The sequence below is a fragment of the Mus caroli genome, chromosome 13 (genome assembly GCF_900094665.2).
Source record: "Mus caroli chromosome 13, CAROLI_EIJ_v1.1, whole genome shotgun sequence".
Taxonomy (NCBI): domain Eukaryota; kingdom Metazoa; phylum Chordata; class Mammalia; order Rodentia; family Muridae; genus Mus; species Mus caroli.
Genome location: NC_034582.1, coordinates 70,995,899 through 71,011,421, shown reverse-complemented (window position 1 = coordinate 71,011,421; position 15,523 = coordinate 70,995,899). Strand labels below are relative to the sequence as shown.

The 15,523-nt window shown below is 39.8% G+C and overlaps 1 protein-coding gene across 2 annotated transcripts in view; it reads left to right on the top strand.

Annotated features, from left to right (window-relative positions):
• Window positions 1-4,604: 4,604 nt before the first annotated feature.
• Fam81b (family with sequence similarity 81 member B) overlaps window positions 4,605-15,523 on the top strand; it is a 65,108-nt gene continuing 54,189 nt past the window's right edge. The window contains exons 1-3 of one of the 2 annotated variants that reach the window (XM_021180659.2): window positions 4,605-4,740; window positions 5,118-5,209; window positions 7,726-7,790. In XM_021180659.2, coding sequence (XP_021036318.1) covers window positions 4,731-4,740; window positions 5,118-5,209; window positions 7,726-7,790 — 167 coding nt within the window. In that variant the 5' untranslated portion in view covers window positions 4,605-4,730. Of the gene's footprint in view, window positions 4,741-5,111; window positions 5,210-7,725; window positions 7,791-15,523 lie in introns of both variants that reach the window. The other variant, XM_021180658.2, reaches the window with a different exon arrangement.

Sequence of the window (15,523 nt, the reverse complement as noted above, 5' to 3'; positions counted from 1 at the left end):
TTGTGTTCATGCTCTGGTTGGTTTGCAAGCTCAGATCCCAACATAAACGTGACAAGGTCGTCATTGCTCAAGCACTTGCGGCCATTGAACAAGGGGCCTCCCCCGAAATCTGGTTATCTATGCTCAAGAATTAGTCGGCATTTGAGTTCTTCATTTTTTTGGCTGGCCTCTTTTGTAGAGTTCACCCTAGGTCATTTAGTAGTTACTGTCACATAGTACTGCGGTATCCTGGGACGGGCAACTTTCCTCATGCACAGATCAACCTAAGACACAGGGCCCGGTGGCAATAGGGTTACCCTGTGATGGGAAAGGCTGTGACATTAGAGGAACGACCTAAGACAGGAGCCACAGCAGATGGACATAACTGCAGAGGCCTAGACCAGCCTCATTTTAATAAAACAAAAAGGGGGAGATGTGGAGAGCCGTGAGCAATTGCCATTACAAGATGGCACCGGCTTCCACTGTGCCTAACTGGTAAACAAGCAATGTGCACAGGTGCAAGAGTGAATTCATGCCAAGTCACTGCCCATCCCAGGGCGTAGCAATGAGGTGATGGGCAAGCAACAAATCAGGTGCTGACACGCCACTCCAAGGTGTATATAAGCAGCACCATTTTCCGGGGTTCGGGGTCTTCCTCCTAATGAAGCAATAAAGCTTGCTGCAGAAGAATCTGGTTGTCCAAGTGTGTTCTTGCTGGCGAGAAACTAGCTCGGGACAGGGCAGGGTAGAGGAAGGAATATGGGAAACAATAACAGTAAAGACCCTTTTAAAAAGCCATATGGAAACTAACTACTGTTGAAACTTCCTAAAGTTAGTACAAAATCACAAATAAAAAGAGTTTAAAAGGAGTAACTCTATAACAAGAGTACAATACCCAACTAGACACCACATGCTAGTACCAGGAATAGGTTGTCACTTTTGCTGAATTGTTGGCCATTGAAGTCCCACAGACCCCAAAGCATTATAGGCTATTGCTGTTGCTCTTGGTTGCCCTCTAGAACCACATTCTTAAAACATAGAACATGGAAAAAAATCAAGTTTGGTACAGTCCTAGAAGCTTCATCCATATTGATTAGCTTTCATAGTGCTGGAAGGTGCTATGCACAGTACTAGAGGATGCAAATTCTGGGACTCTCCTGGAAAGATATGCTCACTGACACAATAATGGTATGAACATTTTGAAAGTAACCAACTACTTTTTGATTGAATTTAAGGCCTAGTCTATAAAATGGTATCCATATCTGGCATCCTTTTCAGGGCCTAAAACTTGTCAGTAGGTAGGTCTTAGGCCTGAGGAGAAAAACCTAGTACTATTATTCTGCTAAATGGACATCATATTAAAATGACTCCTGATGACTTATTGCTATACCTGTAGGTCAGTGCATCTCTCAGCTCTCATCAAAGAAACTTCTTTTGGTAGTAGATGGCATTAAAACAGAGATCCACAGCTGATAACATAGAGAGAATAAGAGACTGTAGAGTACTCATCCCTAATTGAGACATGAAAGTCATGCCAGTCCCTTTGTAGAGGAAGGGGGCAAAAAAGATAAAAGCCAGAAGTTGTGGAGAACTAAAAGTAAAAGTGTTTTCTGTACATACTACAATAGTCACACATATGAACTTATGTTTGTGACATCTGTGAACTCATATGATTGTGACACCGGTGACAGCACTTGTACCAGCTCAAGCCAGACAAAGTTCCAGCATGTGGGGGTAGGTGAGCACAAAGTTCTACCCCTAGCTAAAGATCTATTGGCATTTGGAGCTGCCAAGAGTGGAAGAGTCATTTTCTTTAAGAGTGTGAGCCTGGGTAGGTTAAGCACACTCTAGGACAGGCCTAATCCCAAGAGTATTTGAGCAACAGAAATTGGACTTGATGGGGGTAGATCTCAGAGGAATTGAAAATCAGGGTGAATGTAATCTAAACACATTGTATAAAATTCTCAACGGATTAATAAAAATATTTTTTTAAAAAGATTGTCCTCCAAAGAGCAGCTTAAAAAGCTGAATGAACTCACTCTGATACCAAAGGAAGAATTAAACACTCTGCCAGGTGATCTCTATGTTCTGTTTGACAACTAGAGAAGTCATTTCATTCCAGAGGAACAAAAATATACTTTTAGAAATCTACTTGCTAAAATGTCAACTCTCTGCTTTCCTTTGGTTCAAACACAGAGAACCCTTTTTGCAAGGAAGACAAATCTCCACATGTTAGCAGAATTCTATTAAATGTGTCTTTTGTGGGGTTGGGGGAGTTTTCACAAGACTAAGGTTTAAGAAACTTGGGAGCTAGTTGACTTCATCATTGACTCACGTGGGTTATTTAGCGTCGCTGAACTGCCTTGTAATTTTATTTGTAATATTTGTATAGTCATACTACCTTCCTTAACATACGAATCATGAGGTAGGCCATGAGGAATAATTTATAAACATTAAATGGTAAACACAGATCAGAGGTTTCTGTAAGACCAAAGAAGGTAAAATCAGAGTACCAAAGAAAAGGACTTAAGGCCCAGAGAAATATTCCATATCCAAATGAGTTTCCCTGGGTGGGGGTTGCCTAGTAGTGCTGAGACACCTCGTGGGGGCAAAAGGGAAAAGAAAGGCAGAAGAAGTTGAGTGGTTCAATAATAGCTGCCTACTTAGGCCCACGTGGAGTGAGGCTAGGTCAGCTGAAGACATAGCAGATACGCAGATCTGCATAGCCACATACACTGTTTATGTCGGTTAAAAATAGTTGCACCTTTCTCAATACTCTTTGATTCTATCCATCAGAAAACAGTTTTAGTAGATTTACTTTGTTAAAATATTCCCTGGTATGTACCTGAGAAATCATAGCAAATATAAAAAATGTACAGTGTGATTGGCAATCCCTAAGGCAAGCAGTGCACATAGTTTTGTCTTGAATGATCCTAGACACTGATCATCCCAACTCAGGAGTATTTCTTAACATAATTATTGATTATCAGAATATAGTCATTTTAAAAAAAACATGTTTAGATTGAACTTAAAGATTTTGGGGTTTGTACCTTAAGTTATAATTTTACTAACTCTAAATTAGCAAGAGTCATAGATCATTGATGTCCAGGAAGGATTTCACATACACAGGTCATAAGTAATGGTGTGTGTGTGTGTGTGTGTGTGTGTGTGTGTCTACGAGTGCACGTGTGTATGTATGTGTTAAACACACTCATTAGTCTATGAACAAATCAGCCATGAATATCTAGAGTCCAAATCAGTTAAACTATCCATTTAAGTGGGGCTCTTTTCTCTAGCCAAATACCATGGTTTAAACAATGAGTTTAACTAAGTTTGGTTGTACAAGACTGTATTTACAGGATTCTGGAGACAAGCAGTAGGATTGTGAGATCAAGGTCAGCCTGAGCTACACATCAAGTAAAAGCCTATCTTGAAAACAAAACAAATTTAATGAGCGAAATAATCCAAAAAGATTGGTGAACAAGATCAGATTCGGTTGTTTTTTTCCCCCCTGGAGCAGACCTTGCTTGAACCCATTTCTTAGATAACTCCTTGGATAACTGCCTTGTTAAATAATAACCAGTAGTAGTTACCTTTCAATTGCTTGATTCTCAGAAGAGAACTGTAAGCATGCAATTACATTTAATGGAATAATATCTGTTGCATTTAATCAGACACTTGATGGGACGACTATTGGTTCATCTTACAGAAGAGAAAGCTACAGCTTGCAGACGTGATGCATATTTTCCATAGTACATAAGGAGTCTGGGTTTCAAGCCACTCTCTTGGAACCCAGAACCATCTAATTTCAGTGATGGATTAGTGTCAGTCTCACTTGGTGCTGGATAAAAGAGTAACTGGACTGGGGACCATAGTCTGCTTGTAAACCCATTCTAGCTTTCAAAGCTTAGCTTAGCATTACAGGATATAATATTGGAGACAAAATCATGAGCTGTGTTTATCTCTGGATCAAGCTTTATCATTCACCATCCTAAACAGCCCAAAGTCCTTGGAGCGAGACAAATCCAGAACTGTAGTTTGAATAGTAACCAGTAGCTTTATTTCTATATATGAAAGCTAAGCAAATAATAACACATATGAATTCTAATTTTAAAACTGAGAAAAACATTTTAAAACTAAAATAGTTCACTTCATTGTGCAATTACTGAATAAAATTTTCTTCTAAGCCAAAACCCAGTATTTATTTAACTCCGGACCCAGGCCATCTGTTATTGCCACTCAACTGCCCATGGTGTTCCCCTAGTGGCCTCAAGGATTTAACTTCCTCAACAAGCATATGTGGACAAAGATTAAGTAATAGTTTTCCTTTTCTTCTTTCCTACTTCTAATTTGATGGACACCATGCTCTTGTCAAATTCATCAACTAAATCTCGTGTAGCATTTGAAATATTGGATCACGTTTCATTTAATGAGACAAAGTGAATGAGCAATTGGAATTGAGAATCCCCCTCCAAAAAACCTCATAAATCCTAGAGAGTTGAGCACTTGAGGTATGAGAGGGACCCCACTGACATCACAGATCCCTTCAAGTCACAATGCTCCTCAACTGCCCTTGGAAAGATGTTTCAGAAGTATGAAGATTTTAGTTTGAATGTAGTCAGAAATCCTTAGTATTTTGGCTTTTTAAGAAGGAAAGCTTAAACAACCTCCAGAACATATTTCTGTTCTCTTTCAAAAATAAAATGCAACTCAACAAAAAGTACTAATAATAAAGCTGGGAGATCAACTTCATGACTTCAGGTATCTATCCATGGACAACTCAGTTTTTAAATGTCTCATATTTCCCACTTACATTTCTTACTATATATAAACAAAGTAAAAAAAAAATCTCATAGACCCTTAGCTCTTCTCTTGGACACAATTGGATGTATCTCCCAATATTTTAGGTCTATTTAATCTCAGCTAATGCTTTTGGAAGTACCTGTGGAAATATGTTCTGCTCATCAGCTAGAGATGTGATTCTGGCAGGTGAGGGAAGTGGGGTGGGGGAGGGGAGAGGCAAGTGTCAACAAGTTGGAAGCCTCTCTTTAACCTTTGACACCTGTTTAGAAACTAGCTTCAAATCTTAAAATGCCACCAATGCAATCTGATTCTGCATTCTGGTTGCCTAGAAACAGATGTAAACACAAGTGCCTCTCTGCCTGCCGAAGAACAGCCTGATCCACCTGATGGCCCCCTTCCTGGCTCAGTCAGTGACCAAGAAAAGAAAGCAAGTACTTTCAGATATTCATATTAAGAGTGGAATATTTTGTTCAGTTGCTCTGAAGCTGGGGGTTGTCTAGAGCTTGAAGGAATCCCAGAAGAATGACTGTCTGTTTTTCTGTAGTTCCTGTTGTTTTGCCTTGATAAAGTAATGGAGCAGTGAGGTTACCATTTAAAACAAAACAAAACTCACTTTCTAAATATCTTAACTGGATTTTTTAATATGGGGCTAAGTTTTTTAATTTGATAATGATTCATTGTGATAGATTCTTTAAGAAAAAGAATAGTTATATGCAATGTTTCCTTTTTCAGTACTTCTCAAACTTTGTATTAATGATAAAGACCATGCAAAGCAAGTTATGTTTTGGACTTTGGTAGGTCTAATAACGCCTGAGCAGTCCCTTCTTATGAAAAAGGTACCAGAAAGCCAACATGACCTCAAGCACTGGCTTTAGGTCTCTGTGTTAGATTGGATGGTTGCTTAACTTCAATTTCCTCTTAGAGAAAATAGGTTACTTAGCCCTTGCTTTTGTCGTGCATTCCAGATTCACAAGTAAATAGGCTCAGTGTATAGTGATCACATGGTCCGTTGCTTCTCCGGTCCTCAAGTTCTTCACCTATAAAAAGAATCATCTTGAATTAAAGGAACTTTTGTCACATATGATGAAAACAATGATACTGATCTCATAGAGCTTTTAGAGCAACAAAATCTCTATACACGAAAGGATTCCATAGGCTAAAAATTAACAATATTTTAAAATGCACTGTGAACAGATGAAAATTGGCTCATGTAAAATTCCCATAAATAAGAAAGTTATTTGTGAAATAATTTTTACATACAACCACATCTTAGCACCTAAGAATACATTGAAAAAGCATATACATATATACACACTACACCCCCAAAGTAGACATGATGAGAATATCCTAGTAATTCATTTCCTTTGTATACACTCATTCCCCTTGGGGTTCACTGGAGCAGTGAGAAGGTGTCTGGTGCGAAGTCAATGATAAGTTCAGGACTCAGAGCATTTGCAGTAGCAAACAGTAGTGAGAAGATGTGCTAGGGTAGAAATCTGATCTGGTCCTCTAGGAACAATGGATGGTATCCAGGACACAAATGAATACAAGAGTATTCGCTAGGGCAGTGGTTCTCAACCTTCCTAATGCTGGTGACCTTTACTAAAGTTCCTAATTTCCTGGTGATCCCCAACCATAAAATTATTTCATTGCAATTTCATAACTATAATTCTGATACCGTTATGAACTGTAATGTAAATATTTGATAGACAAGATATCTGCTGTGTGACTACCAAAGGAGTCATGACTCACAGGTTGAGAAACACTGCTGTAGAGGAAGTCTAAGCAGGGACATATCTAACCTCATGCAGAGCCTAATTCACAGTATGTTCATGGACACTGTACTCTCTTAGAAGCTCACTGGCCCCCATCCCGAGAAGCTTGGAGCCTGTTCTGATAGCCTCCTGCTACCTGTGCTGGATCAAACCATCATGGCCACTACAAATTTTCTTGATAATAGAATTGCCTAGTTTTCAAATTTTGTTTCTTTTTTAGAGGAGGGGGATTTACAATTCAGTGTCTTAGCCCTAATGCAGGAAATGGTTGATTTCATTAAACAAGCTAAAGAACTAATTTCTGAATATTTTCTTAAACCCTGAGTAATTTCTTAATATTTTATTCTGTTGTTTTGTTATGCAGTAATATAACCCATGTAAAGTATCCAGCAAACATATCATGCTTAATTTGTTAACTGAAGAAGACTATCACTTACATTCCCTCCGCTGAATCCAGCTCAGTGGTTGGCTATTAAAATTAGAATAAGACTTGCTGTTTTGAAGCTTTAAAAAATGTATTAGACATTTAGTTGTTTTCCATATAAAGAAATAGAGAATATACTTGGTATCTTTTTTTTCTCATAGAAATGTTAGCAAATTATCAACCTTTGGAAGAAAATAGAACCTTCTAGAAGTAGCAAAATAGTGAATTAGAAATTTTCAGCTAAGTGTTCATACAGCTAACTTGTTTCATGCTACTAAATTATACATGTAGCTGTTCTATACTTTATTTAACATCTATAATAATCTGATATATAGGGTTTTTAGAATATAAAATTACTTAGATTGACTAGCTTTCTTGTGTGGGGCTGTTTTGAAAATTAGCTGACTACCCTAGGAAATTACTATGTCAGGCACAATTCATTGTCCTTGGAATTCTTTCAAAACCCAGCCAGTAATCACTGGAGCTTTCATTTTGCAGTTTTCATCTAGGAATGATGTATGGCTTTAACTTCCTGATGTGTTAGCATACCTATGAAGTGAAGCTCTTTAGGAGTGCCCCAGAACCTAATTTCAGTTTCAGTCAGTATCAATACAAGCATGCCATAGGTAAACTGTGGTATGTATTTTATTTAAAATAAAAACATTTATTTAAAGACAAGATATTTGAAGAATAGCCCACCACAGCATCACAGGGTACATTATGAATCTGTCATCTCTGTTTTAGGTAAGATTATCTCCAGTCAAAATGTCAACTAAGAACGCTACAGATATAGTTGAATATGTTGACAAGTAAGTCTATAAGTTAAGTCTATTTCCTGCATTTAATGAGTCAGTGGAGATTAGAATGGCTGAAGGAAACTTTTCAAATCATGTAAGTAGCTCTCTGCTCTGAGAAAACCTGAACAGCCTTAGACAGACAAAGTTCACTGTTTCTAAACACACGGTGCTACCTTCTCTTTAAGTGACTTCATAAACTCATACAGATCTGTTGGGGAAATAATACAACTGGGCCAGAAGTGACACATAATACAACAGATAAATAACTATAACTTCAAATTAAGCCAAGCAGATCCATTGACACTGTGACATCAAAACAAAACAACAACAAAAAACAAAACCCAGGAAACTTCAGACATTTTAATTATCAGAAAAAAAAATGGACTTTTTAAAAAAAATCAAATTCCACTACATTCTTACTTACAATGCTATACTTGGAGGCCATTGGAGTGGCCCACAGAAATTGGACAGCTCTGGTTCTTAGGATACAACTATCAGTAGATGCATATTGTTCAAAATACCACAGAATTTTATGTTTTTGGGGTGGCGTTTCAGAAGCACCGCATCTAGGTTGGAGCTGTCTTCTCTTCATGGAAGGACTGTTGTCTAGACTCCCATTAATAGCTGCAAAGCAATTTCATCATGGCCCTTGCACTATTGCTCTTAACTCTGGATTTGGGAAATGTAGTTCTTTTTTTTTTTTTTTTTTTTCACTTGCAAAAATGAGAAGTTCCTGGTATCTACTGCAGCTTCAAAATAATCCAAATTCTGTAATATGCATTATAACCACAGGAGAAATGTGGCCAAATAAACAAAATGCATCAAGGAGAAGAAGCATAAATAGCAGTCTGATTTTTAAAGTCATCTTTGACGATGAAAATTATGAAATTTTAAATTCTGCTGTTCTCAGCCAAATGAATTTAATTCATTTCAGCACTCCGGTGTTTCTATTCTTTCCATGCTTTGCATATCCTGTAATTGCTCACATGAGTGTGGATTTACTATTTGGGAGGGTAGAGATCCAAACAGGAGAAATTATTTTTCTTAGTGTTTTCACATGCGCCATTATATAAATGAACTAGGAACAATGGATGTAGTACTTTCTGAATTAGTCAAAAGACATATTAGCTAACTTTAGCATCCTAGAAAAAAGAGAGTTGTTTCCACCTGTCTGCATGTGACAAATAGAATTAGAAATCATCGCTCTGTCCTAGTGAGATAATTCCAGTTGGAAGGCAGAGTGAGCACGTTCCAGGAGATACAAGAATAAACTCCTGGGGAAGGATAACAACCTTAAAATTTAAAACATTTTCTTGGGTTTCATTGCAACAAAAGGTTAACTACATTTATATATGTACTTTATATGTATATGTCTATGAGTATGTGTGTCACTGTGCACATGCAGAGGTCAGAGGGCCTTTGGGAGTTCGGTTCTGTCCTTTGCATGTGTGGGCTCCAGGTCACCAGGCTTGGCAGCAAACACCTTTATGTGCTTAGTGATCTCATCCAGTTGCATTTCAGCAAAGTTAAGACCAAGACTGGCTGCTCCCAGCATCCATTCCTGCCCCAATTCCCACTCACAGTCCCACCCCTCAATGCCTAAGTCAGGTGCCTATTTTATTTATACCTGAGCTCCTATGGTGCTCTTCCCTTCTATTCTCTCACACTGCAGCCTCAAACACAGAGGCTCTGGAACCTTATGCTTTTTAATAACCCTGAAGTAGTCTATCATGGTGCATCAACTATCAATTTTTGATGAACTGTAGCTGACAGACATAATGGAGAGGAAGGCAGGTGGTGGGGGCAGGGAGGTGAACTGGATGAGCTATACTAACAGAAGTGCTTATGGGATGCTGAGTAGCAGAAAAACAAAATGGCATTCAGACACTGCAACTATCACTGCAGAATTCTGAATTGACATATTTAATACAACAAACTCAACTTTTCTTTAAATAACTGTACCCTCTAAATCACCAATTGGCAACACATGTACTGGAATGCCAAAGAGGCACTTTGACAAGTGAAGATCATTGTCCACTTGTGAAACTACCTTAGAATGCATTACATAGCTTCAGGGAGTCACCCTTATAGACATTTATCATTATGTTTAAGGGTAGTATTCAAAAAAATGTACTAATAAGCTCGCCAAAGCAAAACTTGAATTACAAAAGATATTATACCTAGCCTATGAAAAAGTTCAGCTTAGAGAAAGGCATACTTAAGAGGCTGGATAATTGACTGCTCATGGAGTCTTTCTTGGCCTGTCAATTGTAGTAAAACCCACATAATTATCTATGTGTGATAATGTTAGGTCATATTAATAACACATGTGTGGGGCAACAGAATGTTTTCAAGTATTTATAAGACAATGGTGAAGATGTCTTCCTATTAAAGGGAGCAATTAGTTCTAAGGTGCATATTGGTTTGCTAATCTGTGACTAGCAGACATGCTGGCTTTATAGCCCTGTACATATGCCTATTTAAACTTAATGAATGGAAGAGCACCAAAGTCTTGTTTCTTATTGCCTTTCTCATGCTGATAGAATGCACACTAGTGGAGTCCAGGGCTTCCACAGCGTCCTCTTGAGGCCACAGTAGCTCAATTGGCTGTAATAGAGAAAGCTCCCTTCCCCTTTGTAGTCAGTTTCTGTCTTCTATGTAAGAGAGTAGGGTTTCAGTTGATCCAAGATGAGCTCTTGATACTTCTCAATTAATTCTGCCCATGATTTCCATCTACATTTTCTTATGTAATAAATTAGGTGATTGAAAATTCAGAACACATATTATCCTTTCAAAGGATTTAATTTTGAATGGAAAACAAATTGTGTGCATGAATCTCTTATTTTTATTTAATGGGCTATTCCACAAGGAGATAATTTTTTTCTCTCACCTTGGAATCAAATCTTTCCTGAGGTCCCTTCTCACCCTTCGGAAGCTGGTTATTAGTTATTTACTAGTATTTGCAAGCTCTGGGCTAGGGACTTACAAAATCACCAGTGAGCAAAGTAGACAAAGATTCCCACTTTCACCTACCTTTGATTCTGATAAGGAAGAGGCACAGATTGCTGGTAAGCCAGGCAGGACAATTTTTGCTTACAGGTTAGCATTTGAGCAGACCAGGATATGGACAGGTAGACACCTGGGCAAGGATGAAATTTGTCAGGCAGGAATGCAGAGGGGTGAAGATGGTTGGAGTAAGGCTAGAAATATAAACACATATTGATAATATCAGATATATGGACTCTCCAGTCTGTCTTGCCTAAGGTGAAATTTCTAAGTTTCCTAAATCAAAAGGAGGCTCAAGAAACAAAATTATAGTCAAGGCATATGTCAACAACTCTCTTGAGGGTACATTTTGGGAAGACAGGGGTCTAGATGCTAGTCAGACAGCATTTAAAATTGAAATAGATAAAATGTTCAATACATCAAATAAGACAATAAGTGGTATAACATCATAATAGAATGCCTGTCACTGTCCTAAGAAGACCTGGCAATGACTGTCTTCAGACCCTGTTTGCCACATTCTCACAAGGAGAATTCTTAATAGCCATTATATCAGAAAGTGACCTCATTAGAGAGTCGGGTCATTGCAAGTATTGCTAAGATGAGGTCACTGTGGAGTGAGAATGTCTGCTTATAAGAATGTGGCATCTACATATGCCCCAGTACAGGGGAATGCCAGGGCCAGGAAGCAGGAGTGGGTGGGTTGGGGAGCAGGCGGGGAAGGGTATAGGGGGCTTTTGGGATAGCATTTGAAATGTAAATGAAGAAAATAGCTAATAAAAAAAAAAGAACTACAAAAAAAAAAAAAAAAAAAAAAAAAAAAAAAAAAAAAAAAAAAAAAAAAAAAAAAAAGAATGTGGCATCTATATTTGTCAGGCTCTGGCAGAGCCTGTCAGGAGACAGCTATATCAGGCTCTTGTCAGCAAGCACTTCTTGGCATCCACAGTAGTGTCTGGGTTTGGTGACTGTATATGGAATGGATCCCCAGGTGGGGCAGTCTCTGGAGTCTCTGCTCCACACTTTGTCTCCATATTGCTCCCATGAGTTTTTGTTCCCCCTTCTAAGAAGAGCCAAAACATCCACGCTTTGGTCTTCCTTCTTCTTCATGTGGTCTGTGAATTGTATCTTGGGAATTCCAAGCTTTTGCCCCCAGAGATCCCAGGGGGGATCTAAACCACCAACCAAAGAGTACACATGGATCCAGCAGCATATGTAGCAGAGGCTGGCTGTGTCCGGGCATCAATGGGAAGAGATCCCTTAGTCCTGTGAAGGCTCAATGCCCCATTATAGGGGAATGCCAGTGTGGGGAGGCAGGAGTGAGTGGGTGGGTGTGCGAACAGCCTCATAGAAGCAGGGGAAGTGGGGAGGGAAGAGAAGGTTTTGGGGTGGGGGGGACAAGGGGTGGGGAAACTGGAAAAGGGGATAACATTTGAAATGTAAATGAAGAAAACATCCAATTTAAAACAAACAAACAAACAAACAAACAAAAAAACGAAAAGAAAGAATGTGACATCTAGGGTCTAAAGACAGTCATTACTAGGTCTTCTTAGGACAGGGACAGGCATTCTTTTTTTTAAACTTAACTCAATTTATGTCCCACCCACTGCCCCCCTCTTGGTCACCCCCTCCCAACAACCCTTCCTTCCCTCCCCTCTCCCTTTCTCCTCTGAGTGGGGGGGGGGGGAGGCCCCTGAGAATCCCCTCCACCCTGGCACGTTAAGTCATTTTAGAGGCTAGGTGCTTCCTCTTCCACGGAGTCCACACAGGGCAGTCTATCTAGTAGAACATATCCCACATACAGGCAACAACTTTCAATAATCCTTCCTCCCCCGCCCCCTGCTCCAGTTGTTTGGAACTCTCATGAAGGCCAAGCCCCACATCTCCTACATTTATTCGGGGAGGCCCAGATCCATATCCTGTATGTTCTTTGGTTAGTGGTTCAGATTTTGAGAGCCCTAAGGGTTCAGCTTAGTTGACTTTGTTGGTCTTCCTATGGATTTTCTATCCCCTCCAGGGCCAAAATCCTTCCTCCTATTTTTCCATAAGAGTCGCCAAGCTCCAGCCACTGTTTGGCTGTGGGTGTCTACACCTGTATGAGTCAGCTGCTGGGTAGAGTCTCTCAGAGGACAACATGTTACTATCTACAAGCATAAGAGTATCAATAACACTATTGTGTTAGTGATTGGTGCTTGCTTATGGGATGGGTTCTATGTTGGGCCAATTATTAGTTGGCCATTCCCTCAGTCTCTGCTTCATCCCCCACGGTGACAAGCATTCTTTACTGATGTGATTCTCTATGCTTGTTACCATGTGAAGAAGACAGATCACTCACATCGTGATTCATGAGACTGGAAGGCAAGACTCTGTTGCTAAGCTTTGGCTGGGACATGGCAGACTTCCCTGTCATTAAGTACAGGCAGTCATTGGTTCTATGTAATCTGCCTATATTCACTTTTGCCTATCAGGAACAAGTTGCTGGTGATGAGTGGGTATAGCCACAGGCAGTGTGTGCTACTCAAAGACCCCAAAACCCATCAAAGCAAGGCTGCTCAGAAGAAATCCAGTTATCTCTGCCTCAGGAGGGTCTCAGTTTCTGCCATGTCTCAGACCCCATTCGAGCACAGACCAAATTCCATCTAAGTTCCCTAGAGAGACTTAGTGAGGCTTCAGCAGGAAGAGCTGTGAACCAAGACTTAAAAGATGACCAATGTTGGAAACAAAGTCCACACTCAAAAGTGTGCAATGGAGCATACACACACACACACCCTCTCTGAGGGTGGTGCAAAGGCACTAGAGAGAGGCTTTAAATGCCTAGCCAATGCTGTAGCAAGGGAGGAAAGATGAAGAAGCCTGGCGAGATATTTCTCAGCTGAGACACTATTAACTTCCAAGTCTCAGGAAAAGTTTATGTGACAAATGTCAGTGTAAAGTTGAAATAAAATTAAAATACAGTTCTATGAGTGAGGTGCTAACTCTAAAGTCTCTCTAGAAATAAGATGACACTAATTCAACTCCTTTATGTCTACTGTGCTAAGGTCTCCCTTCTAACAGCTACCACCAATGTTAACATACCAGGACTGTGATGGTCACCAGCACTCTGTAGATGCTGAACAAAAATGTTTATTTCACAACCTTGGAAGCTAGAAGTCCAAGGTCACAGAGTCAGCAGATTTGGTTGCAATGTTTGCAATACTCTTACTTCCAAATGAGGCCACATTCTGATATAAGGGCTATCAAGACTTCAACATATATTTTTTGGGTCACAGTTCAGCCCATTTTGCTACATAAAAATTGCAAGAATTTGAGTTCAGGCCTTTCAATTTGACATATAAGTATTTTTTATACTAAAGTCACTTAGACATACATGTTATTTATAGAGAGGTGAGGTGGAGGATGGCTTGATGGCACTACAAATTCTATGTGAACTCCAAACATCCTCAGCCACTGTTACTGCTGACATACATTTTATTTGTATGTGCAATTCAGACATCCACCCTGCTTCTACACACATGGGTTTTGCTTAAAACCTTTACCCACTCTAACAACCTCACAAGAAAAGATCCCATTGTACCACATGGTATTAATTTTGCAGTCTTCTTAAGACCTCATTGAATATGAGACATTCACATTTTATTGTACACAGCTTTTCATTGAGAAGATCCACATTCAATCTCTCTAGTCTCTTGGCTGTGCCACTATTTGGAATTGTCTCTTTTCTAGTCATGTCCCCATGTAGGCTCTGTCCTGGCCCAACCCTATCAGTCCTGGTTATCTGTCTGGACTCTACTCAAACTTTGCATTGCCTGTCTCACCCCTCAGAACACTCAGGTATTTTACTTATTTTAAACTCTTCAATGGAAGCTTGCTTCCACAATTCCAAGGTCCACCAGATGAGTGGTTATAGACAAGCAACAGAGACCTGTTTTTGGAAATATTAAACTGAACTCCAAGTTCCCGTGCTTAAACATCTCAGATCAGTTTATAATGACATTTATAGAAGGACTGGGTCCAAGCCTTGTACTTACAAAATTTTTGTATCAATAGAAGAAATTTATACCAGTGAAAACCTTGATTTTGTATTAAAATAAATTCTGTAAAAATTAAGAAGTCATAAGAAATTATGACTTCAACTTAGTAACAATTATAAAGATTTCAACCCAATGAGTTTATGGGTATATAATCAACTCTACCTATTTCCTCTCTGTTCCAATTATGACCATTACTAAATTCCCTAAAAAGGCAACCTTAGAATAACCACCTCTAGGAGGAGAAGGGAGCGCCATCTTGGTGCCGGGACTCCACCAAACTTAGGAACTTAGTCTGCACCACAGAGGCAGACAGCTTCTGGGACAGGCGGGAGCCACAGAGCCACTGAGGCAGCNCCCTTTTGGGGCCACAGACATCCGGCACCCTCCCAGCCAGAGGACAGTGGTCCCACCCTGCACGGAGCCCTCTACCTCAGGAGAAGGGAGCGCCATCTTGGATCTGGGACTCCACCAAACTTAGGAACTTAGTCTGCACAGGTGAGAGTGTGCACCACAGAAGCTGACAGCTTCTATGACCAGCCAAAGCAACACAGCATCTGGGAAAGGTCCTGTTTTAGGCCTTCTTCTTTGGCCAGGAGGAGGTCCAAACACCAGATATCTGTGTAACTTCCCTGTAAGAGAACTTGTCAGCAGAGAGTGCTCTAACCACTGAAACTCAGAGGAGAGAGCCTGTCTCCCAGGTCTGCTGATAGACGG